General features: G+C 34.6%; 1 protein-coding gene across 2 annotated transcripts; it reads right to left on the reverse strand.

Moving 5' to 3' along the window:
• Positions 1–5,816: 5,816 nt before the first annotated feature.
• LOC110632931 (alpha-copaene synthase-like) lies at positions 5,817–9,927 on the reverse strand. Of its 2 annotated transcripts, XM_058145398.1 has the most exons (6): positions 9,715–9,927; positions 9,307–9,571; positions 8,845–9,217; positions 7,342–7,560; positions 7,101–7,239; positions 5,821–6,230 (listed from the first exon to the last, which is right to left on the reverse strand). In XM_058145398.1, exons 1-6 carry the CDS (start codon positions 9,826–9,828, stop codon positions 5,859–5,861), a joined length of 1,482 nt encoding a protein of 493 aa, XP_058001381.1. In that variant the 5' UTR covers positions 9,829–9,927; the 3' UTR covers positions 5,821–5,858. The 2 variants fall into 2 exon arrangements, with proteins under 2 accessions (XP_058001382.1, XP_058001381.1); XM_058145399.1 differs by lacking the exon at positions 7,342–7,560 and having other exon boundaries at positions 5,817–6,230.
• Between the last annotated feature and the right edge of the window lie 1,309 nt (positions 9,928–11,236).

Here is an 11,236-nt window from a genome sequence, read left to right on the forward strand (position 1 = left end):
AATAATAATGAGCAAAAGCTAGAAGGTGTGCGATGATATTATGGACTATCTAATTAGGTAGAGAAGAAGAAGTTAGTAAGCAGTAAGTTGAATAAAAGTTAATCTAAGGGATCAAAAAGGTATGATGAGAGGAAAAGAATTATAGATAATGACACATAGGCTTTAGGTTAAACTTTTGAGATAGTGAAAAGGTAGTTAGAGGTTCATTATGAATGTCAGGCAAACATTTTTAGTGTGACCAATAGAATCACTTTGCAGTGAAGCAATAACGACAGAATAACAGTAGGGGTAGAATGAGAAGTGACAAGTATGGGTGGTTATAAATCACTAGAAAGTTCAAGGATCAAATTAATGACCATAGATAAGGGTGGAATTAGTGTTGGAAGAATCTATTAGTAAGAGAAATCTTTCAGAAATCAATAAAAGTTAAGGGCACAATATAAACGATGATAGATATGAATCATAAGTCGAGTATAAGTAAAGTTAATAAATTATAAAATATTATGTCAGGAAGGACAATGGTACTGTAAAGAGTTCATGCAAATGATACCTTATAGGTAAAGTACAATTGTGCTAGGAGATAATGAAATTTGGAGAGAAAAACCAAGAAACATAGGTTAACATTATTATATGGACAATCGAGCATAGTTGAATATAAGAGAATATTTTTCTTCCTTTTCAAGTTTAGCTCGTGTTTTTGATTCTAGAGTGTTATATAAGGAACAGAAACTGAGTTAAGGAGACCTAGTTATTTAAGAGTTTGGTAGGCACCGATTCATACACAATTTCCTGATATGAGAATGGCAGTAAGTGCATACTTAGTGTTAAGTATGAAAGGACGATCAGAGTAATAACATGAGTTAAATCGAGCTACTTACTAGGGCTTACAACCCTTTTGAACTATAAGCTGGAGGAAGTGCTAATTGCTAATGAGTTACAGTGAATAGAATTGTTGCTAATGGGAAGAGTTGAGACTGAAGTTTGGAAAGCTATGGGCAGTATATGTGATTATATTAAGGAGAATGAACATGTGAAGTATCTTGTTTAGAATTAAGGCATGGCACACATTTTCCATAGCCGTGTTAGTTCAGATGGAACTTATAGTTTCTGGGGCTCATATCCATCCAGGATAAGCAATTTCCTACTAAGGCTGGTAGGGAATGATAACGTTCTGATAGTTAAGTTGGAAAAAGGGGATACAAGAAAAATTTTCTATGGTTAATTACAATTGTTACATAAGGTGAAGAATGTGCTGGTAGGAGTAAATCGTAAGGTTAGAATTCCTGAAGTAATAGAACTAGTAATTAAGATAAGACTAAGAAATAAAATGAAAGTTAAAGTTGATGATGGGATGGACATTCTTGAAGGAAAAGGTGTAAGGGTGAAATAGGATTAAGATTAAGGAATAAGTGCAGCAGGTTGAAAAGATATCAACAATAGCAGAAATAGGAAAAGGAAGTGGATAAGATCCAAAGGATAGGAAGAAAGCTCGGTAGAGCTAGTTATAATGATGAGGATAAGGAGGAATAGGTATGCTAGGAACACACTAAGAGATGTTTAAAACAAGTTATTATGAGATGATAGATTAAAGGAGTAGTAGAGCCTCGATCTGAGTGCTAATGTGTCAGAAGTAGGCCACATACTAAGAAGCTATAGGAAGAAGTCTAGATATTTCCATTCCAGAGAAGGAGTGAGAATTGATAAAGTCGCATGGATTGAGTTGTCAGGGAATATAAACACTTTTGTTACCTAGAAGGAGAGACCTAGTTTACTTTCCAATATTGATAAATGATACACTTGGCCCTTGAAGGAGACTCTACCTGACTAGTTACATAAGATGGATAGAGGTTGGTCTAAGTACTTTAGTAATGACACAAAAGAGATTAAAAATTTGAAGTATCATGGGAGTGAGAAGATTTATAGGTATTGACCACTGAGCTCATAAGAAGAGTGAAGATCTCGAACAAGATGCCTAGATTAGGTGCTACAGGAAAGCTACTCATAGGATACCATGTAATGAGGAACATAAGTTATGTCATTGGGGAAAACAGAGATTATTGAAACAAAGGAATGAGGACTGAAGTCACCAAGAGACATGTTGGGGCGTAATAAAAGTGAGGTAAGCACCAAAGTTGATTGAAGTTATGAGACATCAAGTCAAGAATAGTGAGGTATAGCAAATACTTGAAATGTCAGAAAAATGGTCAATGAATAGTTACAAGATAAAAGCCCTCTAGAAAGAGACGATGACAAATAGGACACTATAGTAGAATCAGAGAGCGGTAGAATGTCATATATAATATATGAAGAGTTTGAAGAATAAATGTTTTACCAATCTCTGCATAGCTGGAGGAGTAATGATTGCACTCGTTCTAATAATCTTCTTTTCCTTATTTCTTTGTTTATTCAAAAATTCGAGGACGAATTTTTCTTAAGGGGGGAAGAATGTAACAACCAGAAAAAAAATAAAAAAAAAAGATGGGACTTTGGCGTGTGACAGTGGATTTCCATCGCCATCCTTTTTTTTTTTAAAAAAAAGGGGTCAAAATCGGGAGGAGGGCCCCCCCCCCAATTTCTCTTCTCTCCTCTCCTCCCCTCTCTTCTTCTTCTTTCCTTCTCCGGTGATCAGCCGGCGACCTCCCAAGCGGCTCCCCACCCGGCCGGCGACCCTCCAGCGATGGCCAGAACCACCAGAAACTGCGGCAAGAGAGGGAGAAGAGAGAGAAAATGCACGCACAGTGGGCAGCGGCTTTCCGGCGTGATTCCGGCTTCATCCGACGTCCGATCGAGGCGATTTAAGTGGCGTTGGAAAGCTTGTTCAGAGAGCTTTCTTTTGATACCAATTTTGTAGCAAATGGAGGTCGGATGAGTGAGATATGGAGGAGAGAAGTTTTGGGTTTTTCAAGCTTTTTAGTCAGATCTAGGACGATCCGACTTTTGGATCGACGATCCGAGACCACCTATGGACTGTGGAAGAGGAGAGGAACATGGTGGTATGATCAGATCCGGCAAATGTCGCCGACGACCGGTGGCCGACCACCGTGCGCGGTGATTCCGGCGGTGGCTCCGGTGGGCTATGGAGATGATTCAACTTCCAGAGGCTTTCTCATAAATTTTTGAAATTTTTGAGACATAGATAAACTTCGGGTAAGACTATTTTCATTATTTCTCTGTCTGTGGAGCATAAATACAGTGTTTCTTAAACAGGAAAAATTGGAGACAAATTCTAAGAAAAATATATGATGAAAGTAAAATTATTTGGAGATATTCTATGGTGTTTGTTGAATTTTTGAGTGATTGTAGAATATTTTTGAAAAATATAGATGGATTTTAGTTAGATTTTTAGCATATGGGCATATAAGATTATTTGAAATTAAGATATTTAAATTTTATATGATTGGTTGAAGCTTGAGGATGGAGGTTTAAATATGTGAATATTGAATGGGGTTGAATTAAGAATATGTTAGCTATTGAAAACTTATGAAATTGAGTAATATTCTTGAATAAAATATTCATGGGTGATTAGAAAATTACAATTAATTTTGCAATACCCTTATAATATTATTAAGGACTGCGGGGCAAAATTTTAGAATTTTTAGAGCTTGTTTGAGTAGATTTTTACAAATGTCAATTATAGGGACTAAAATGTAATTTTTAGGGTTTTGAGTGTTGCTTGGGTTGGAGGGCTCAGGAGGGGCCATATAATGATAATGAGATATTAGTTGAATTTAGAAGTGTTATTTGAGCCTTTTTGCAGGTTGGGTAGGTCCCAGGTATAGGGAAAACTCTGCCGGATTTTCGGCATAAATTAGGCTGTCTATTGCCTCTTTAGAGTTTTATCTTAACTTAGTACTAATAAATTTATAATTTAATTATTAGGTGATCGAGGTCAGCTATTTTTCTGCATCCAGCAGCCACAATAGTCATCGGTATACTGTGAGTAAAATATTAATTTTAATTGTAATTTCGATATTATTATATGTTTAAGCATGCCCATGCATCACTTATATGTATGTATCTATGTAGTTAAACTCTAGGCACGTTTTATGTTGCATTCATAACTGTTAAAGTGCCATGGATGTTGTTGTGGTAATTTGGAGCAGTGTGCGTGCGTTGGTGTGTGTGTGATGTGGTGTTGACTATGGATAGGACGGGTAGACACGGCTTGAGATCTTCGCTGGGACCCGGTCCTTCGGGTTAGACACGGCTTGAGTTCTTCGCTGGGACCCCGATTTGGTTATTACGTTGAAGTCCGAGCTGAGTTCTTCGCTAGCATAGGTTGGATTAAGAGAGCTGTATAGGGGATCAGCTCCCATATATGTATTGATTGATATTACTGGGTGTGTGAGTGCTCCAAATTATCTTTTTGCTGTTATGATGTGAAAATATTGCTGATGTTGCATTTCACTCTACAGGGTGCATAAGCTTTAGATAGTTATAGAGATTATGGTTAAAATTGATATTTTACTCTCTGAGTCGAACGCTTACTCCTGTTCACCATATTTTTCCAGGCTACAGGAGGAGACATTTTTCAGAATAACTTGTCTCTTTCCTCTCAGGTTATGAAAAGATTACTTAATTGTATTATTATTCTCCAAATTTGTAATTTAGGACTTCGCATGTGCTAATAGTAGCATTAAGCCTGTCAGGAACTGCATGAATTTAAGTTTTCGTATTGATAAATGAAAAATTTTTTTATGAATTTTAAATGGTTGTAAATGAGGTAGCAGGGTTGAGCTGGGCTCCCCTAATTTTAGTTTCTGATAATTACTGTGTTAAGTTGGCCCAAAATATAATTATAACAGTTTAATTTAAATTATTTTATATGCATATTGGCCCTAAATTGTGGGCCTAGTCTTGGGTTTGAGAACAGTAAGGCTTACTACGGGTCTCGGGGGCTTTATGCTGGCCCAGGTCCTAGTGCCGGTCCGGCCCATAGGTTGGTTCGTGACAATTGATATCTTTCCATGCATTTGCAATCTCTTCTCGAAACAATTTAACTGTCTCTTCTTCTGAAACTCCATGCTGCTTCATGTAGCATTCAACACTTGATGGGGCATGTTCTCCGTTCTGCTCGAACTATATATAATAAAATTTAAATTATTTTTAAAATTAACATATATATATATATATGTATGTATGCTGCTTCATGTAGCATTCAACACTTGATGGGGCATGTTCTCTGTTCTGCTCGAACACTTGATGGGGCATGTTCTCTGTTCTGCTCGAACTATATATAATAAAATGGAAATTATATATGTGTATGTATGTATACACATACATACACATATATAATTTCCATTTTATTATATATAGTTCGAGCAGAACAGAGAACATGCCCCATATATACATACATATATGTATACATACATACATACATACACATATATAATTTCAATTTTATTATATATAGTTCGAGCAGAACAGAGAACATGCCCCATATATACATACATATATGTATACATACATACATACATACATATATATATATATATATGTAAGTATGTATGTATATATATATATATGTATGTATGTATTAATTACCTCATGGGATACAATATCGTTCATGAGCCTGCACAAGAGTGATAAAGCTCTAATGCATCAGATGAAGGTATTTAAAATATAATATTTAAATTTAATAATGTAAATATTAGCTTTAATTGAGTAGAGTTATGAAATTTCTTGTAAAAAATTAAATTCATTTTAATTATTTAATTATTGTCTCTAATTCTAATAATTTAGTTTTTGTGACAGATAAAGTGAATGTTGCGAAGCTACTTAGCAGAAGCGAAGTGGCGCAATGGAGGCTATGTTCCAACAGTGGAGGAGTATTTACAAGTATCGCTAATAAGTAGCGGTTATCCAATGGTTACAACAACATCCTTCCTCAGCATGGGGAAAGTAGCAACAACGGATGCCTTTGAGTGGGTGTCCAATGACCCTAAGATTATTAGAGCTTTATCACTCTTGTGCAGGCTCATGAACGACATTGTATCCCATGAATTGAGCCTGCACAAGAGTGATAAAGCTCTAATAATCTTAGGGTCATTGGACACCCACTCAAAGGCATCCGTTGTTGCTACTTTCCCCATGCTGAGGAAGGATGTTGTCGTAACCATTGGATAACCGCTACTTATTAGCGATACTTGTAAATACTCCTCCACTGTTGGAACATAGCCTTCATTGCGCCACTTCGCTTCTGCTAAGTAGCTTCGCAACATTCTCTTTATCTGTCACAAAAACTAAATTATTAGAATTAGAGACAATAATTAAATAATTAAAATGAATTTAATTTTTTACAATATCCCATGAGGTAATTAACCCATGCATTGTATGAATTATATATACATACATACTTACATATACATATATACATATATATGTAAGTATGTATGTATATATAATTCATACAATGCATGGGTTAATTACCTCATGGTATACAATGTCGTTCATGAGCCTGCACAAGAGTGATAAAGCTCTAATAATCTTAGGGTCACTGGACCCCCACTCAAAGGCATCCGTTGTTGCTACTTTCCCCATGCTGAGGAAGGATGTTGTTGTAACCATTGGATAACCGCTACTTATTAGCGATACTTGTAAATACTCCTCCACCGTTGGAACATAGCCTTCATTGCGCCACTTTGCTTCTGCTAAGTAGCTTCGCAACATTCTCTTTATCTGTCACAAAAACTAAATTATTAGAATTAGAGACAATAATTAAATAATTAAAATGAATTTAATTTTTTACAAGAAATTTCATAACTCTACTCAAATAAAGCTAATATTTACATTATTAAATTTAAATATTATATTTTAAATACCTTCATCTGATGCAAGTTAATTATAAATGTAGAATTATAACTAAAATTTTATGTATATCAAGTATGAATTTGCTAATTAATTTCATAAATTGTTACTACATAAATGCTACAAAATATAAGCTGATTTTTGTACTGTATTTTTTTGAGGGTTGAGATTTTTCCCATAGGAACAAGAATGATTTTCTTTTGTGAAATATATTTATATACCAACAAGCTTTAAATTAAAAATGTATGAATTAGGAAGGAGAAACATTAGGGATGATGGATGAGATAACTTACAGCTTCTTTTGCATAATGCACACAGTATGAGCTTCCTTCTTCAGCAATGCTCTCTTCAATTTCATTGTAGAGATCAAGCATAAAGGCATAAATCATTTTCATGTACTCTGGAAGCGTGTCAATGGTCTTAATATCCCACCTGAAAAATCAAGTAATATATATAATAAGCCACTCTCATCAACTTGAAGTTGCATATGTATCTAGGAATGCTGAATTGGACGAAATATGTGTACATATCAACCGTTCTATAGCATCTGTCAAGAGCTCAAGTTCTTCACATGTAGCATAGTTATCATAAGTATCATCTAAAATGGTTGCCATGGATATCACTTTAGCTAGGTTCTTCCTTACAATTGAATATTGGGGCTCAAAGTACACTCCAACACTCCAGAAAAAGCACTCCACAAGTCTGTCCCTTGCACAGGGCAGCTTTGCTGGGAAGTCCAAATTCTTCCACCACCTGTTGGGGCACAAGTCTTGCTTAAATATTATTTTCTTTTTTTTTAATAAGCAATGAAATTTTATTAATATATCGAGGAAACATGCAAAGTTCCGGCCATTGGAACTCCCCAAAACATTCCACCTAGTACAACACATGCTAAAACAAAATACAAGCCTAGAGACTGGACTGACCAAAGCATCCATTAGAATTATGACTCAAAATCGTAGTTGAATTTGGAGAGACTTTTTCCTAATTTGAGTGGGAGAAATATTTCCTATATACAGTAGAACTCTTATTTTAGTGTTATTCCTAATCAGATTAGGATTGAGGGAATTAACACCATAAATAGGAGAATGGTGAAAAAAGTTATTTGGCTTTCAGCTCATGGAGTGAGGTTGTTGACCATTGTAGAGAGAGGCCTTGCCAATTGCTGAGGATTTGGCTTTGCCCATTGATGAGGGGCACTTGCCCATTGCAGTGTAGAGATGCTTTGGCCTAAGGTAGAGTAAGGACATATAATTCAAGAGGAAGGGATTCTTATCCATTGGTGAGAGGGCTCTTGCCCATATAGTTGAAGACACCCTTTGTGGTGTGTTGTTGTAATAGTAAATATATTGGATTATATCTAAAGGAGACTGAGAGAGATTAACTAATATATTTACTATGAGCAGTTTGATTTCGTATGGGTTCTCTTAGGTATAATTGGGTTGATGGGTAGTATAGCTTTGAGCTTGTAACGATGATTTATTTATCGTTGATAGTGGAAGATGGCATGCCCTTGCATGTAACCCTATGTTAAGAGGGTGAACCACGTAAATATTAGTATTTTGTGTGTTTACTTTGATTTTTTTTTTTTTTTTTTTTTTTACAGTTTACACGCTTCCGTAGTGCACAACATCATCAGTATGCATCAAGGACAATCACAACAAAACAAAGTGCACAAAACAACCTAAAACCCAGCCTCCAAGTCAAACAGCAAGAACATTGTACAAAACAATAGCTCAGCAAACAAAGAAGAATGCAATTAAGTTTGAATATTAATAGGGGCTACATAACAATCAATATTTACTGTGGGGAACAATTTCATATATTTCCCATGTGGCAAATTATAATTAATTTATTTTAATATGAGCTCATATAAGTGATTGAATTATTTTACACGTCAAAATAATTAGCCTATTTGATATTGCAATCCGATCATTTATATTTTGCCTTTTCATTTCATATATTTCCCATGTAGGATTTCCAACAAAATTACTTGAAGGAATTAACATACGTGCTAAAAAAATTAATTATGAGAACTTTGTGATGCCATTTAGTTCCTTCTGATGCACTTCCTGCAACCTGTTGAAATCTAACTTGGCAAACTCTAATAATGTTGTGTTGTATGATTTATCCCATTTGTAGGCGTCAATATAGTGCCTTGCCTCTAACCTTGGCAGACATTTGTGAATGGGGCGGTTCAGGGCATGGCTTACCTGCTGTGCAAGATGAGGGCTTAATTGAGGCAATAACGAGTAAAGGTTTGCGGTAGTGAAAGCTATGGCTTCGTCCAATATGTCCTCTCCTCGTATTCCAAGATGTGCAGCCTCATATAAACTTAGCATGCCATCCACATCTTGTTTCAAGGACTCCTTGAACTCCCCTTCACTGTCTTTGAATTTTACGAATATATCTGCATCCCAAAATAGTAGACAATTCATGAGCTTTTACTTGATGAACAATTGAAAGCCAAGTAGTTTCGTATATTAGTTATTATCTTACCAGATGAAACTTTAGTCCCTTGCTGTCTAAGAGGTCGAAACCAAAGAGCAGCAGTATACAGATCATTCCCATCACTGGAATAGTCATGGCAGATTTTTTCTAATGCATCTTCAATCTCACTCGTAAAATGGTAAGCAACGCCTAAACGTTGTATTCTATTAATCAAGTGCAATTTCTGGGAAGACTCATCAATATCATCTCTTAGCATCCTTCTTACTTCCTGTTTCAGTACTTCGAATGGCTGTTGGATTGAAGTATCTGTTGTCTGCGAAGGCACATTACAGAAGAATAAGAGAATGTAACAATATGCTTATGTTCAACAGTATTCATGAAGTTTTAATCATATGAGAAATTATTATCAACTTAAAAAATTTTACATGCACAAAGAGGAAGATACAGTTTACTTACCTTGGAGACAGAAACAGGTGTGAGAAAATAATCTCCCCAGATTGCAGGATGGTAATTGGCAGAGTTGATGCGATTGGTAGTAGATGTGAAAAAAGCTGAATCTTGATCTGCCATTTTGTTTTTCCTTATGGAAGAAAACTGATCAGTGAAAAGATGGATGTATAAATCTTCTGTGCTTCAAGGTGCTCGATGGGGTGATTCGAAAAAGAGCTATTTTTCTTGGTATTTATAGGCAAAGTACAAAGAATACTGTAACCAATAAATAAATAATATTAATCCAGTCTGTTTAATTTCAATAATTCATGTTATGACGTTTTTCTCCCTTCTGGTGGATTTTCTCTCTTTTTTTTTTTTTTTCCTCTTCTCCATTAATTCATTTTCATTATGCCCCATCAATTTTGTCCCACTAATGTGGACAAGGGGCTGTTGAGTGTGAAATGTGCAAGTGGCCCCTTGTCCACGTTAATTGATTAGTTTTAACAGGGTTGTCCTGCAGAGATTTTTACTAAAATTGTGTAAAAAAAAAATAATAATTCTGGTGGATTTTCTCGTTTTTTTTTTTTTTTTCCTCTTCTCCGTTAATTCATTTTCATTATGCCCCATCAATTTTGTCCCACTAATGTGGACAAGGGGCTTTTGAGTGCGAAATGTGCAAGTGGCCCCTTGTCCACGTTAATTGATTAGTTTTAACAGGGTTGTCCTGCAGAGATTTTTACTAAAATTGTGTAAAAAAAAAAAAATTAATTCTGGTTTCTGTGTGATGAGTTTGGCTTTTACACAGTGCCTACAATATAACTATCAACATTGTGAATTGTTTTTTACCTACATGGCCAAATTCATCCTGATTCTGAAATTATTTTCCAAATTACACAAAAAAAAATTTTACACAATTTTGAAAAAAATCTCTGCCTACTAGTGCGAGTGTAGCAAGGATCTCATTCTCTCATTTGTTCGTCATTTTGATTTGACTATTTTTAATAAATTTTCTTGCTTTCTACTATATTAAATAGATAAAAATTTTTATTTAGATATGTTCACTATAAGACTTAAGATAAAAATATATGAGAAAAAACTTATAATTAATTTTAAACTTTTAGATATAAACAAATATTTTATATTTTATATTATTAATAAAAATATATTTTAACAAAATTGAAATGTATTAATTAAAATATTAAAATTATAAATAAAAAATATAAAAGTATTAGTATTTTTAATTTTTGAGCTAAATAAAAAAGAATAATATGATCAAAATAAAAAATTAAATTAAATTAGCTATTAACTGATAAGAAATAGCTTTAAAAATAGAGCTGATACAAATTGCAGCTGATGTGAACAATATCAGCTACTCATCAGCTATCAGCTTTATTTTTTTAAACTTACAAAACACTCTAATTTACCTATTTAAGTGTTATTAGCTATCAGCTGCACTCAATAGGTAAACCAAATATCCCCTAATTTTGAAATAGACATTCGTGCGAGAAGATGGCAATGTCAATTTTATTGTTGGTTGGTTATTAGT

This window comes from Hevea brasiliensis, chromosome 4 (assembly GCF_030052815.1).
Source record: "Hevea brasiliensis isolate MT/VB/25A 57/8 chromosome 4, ASM3005281v1, whole genome shotgun sequence".
Classification (NCBI taxonomy): domain Eukaryota; kingdom Viridiplantae; phylum Streptophyta; class Magnoliopsida; order Malpighiales; family Euphorbiaceae; genus Hevea; species Hevea brasiliensis.

Coding starts and splice junctions, on each gene's coding strand:
- LOC110632931 (XM_058145398.1), bottom strand. CDS start 9,828: ATGGCAGATCAAGATTCAGCTTTTTTCACATCTACTACCAATCGCATC. Junction 9,218..9,306: donor AGGGACTAAAGTTTCATCTG/GTAAGATAATAA, acceptor TTTGGGATGCAG/ATATATTCGTAAAATTCAAA. Junction 7,561..8,844: donor GAACTAAATGGCATCACAAA/GTTCTCATAATT, acceptor GTGCCCCAACAG/GTGGTGGAAGAATTTGGACT.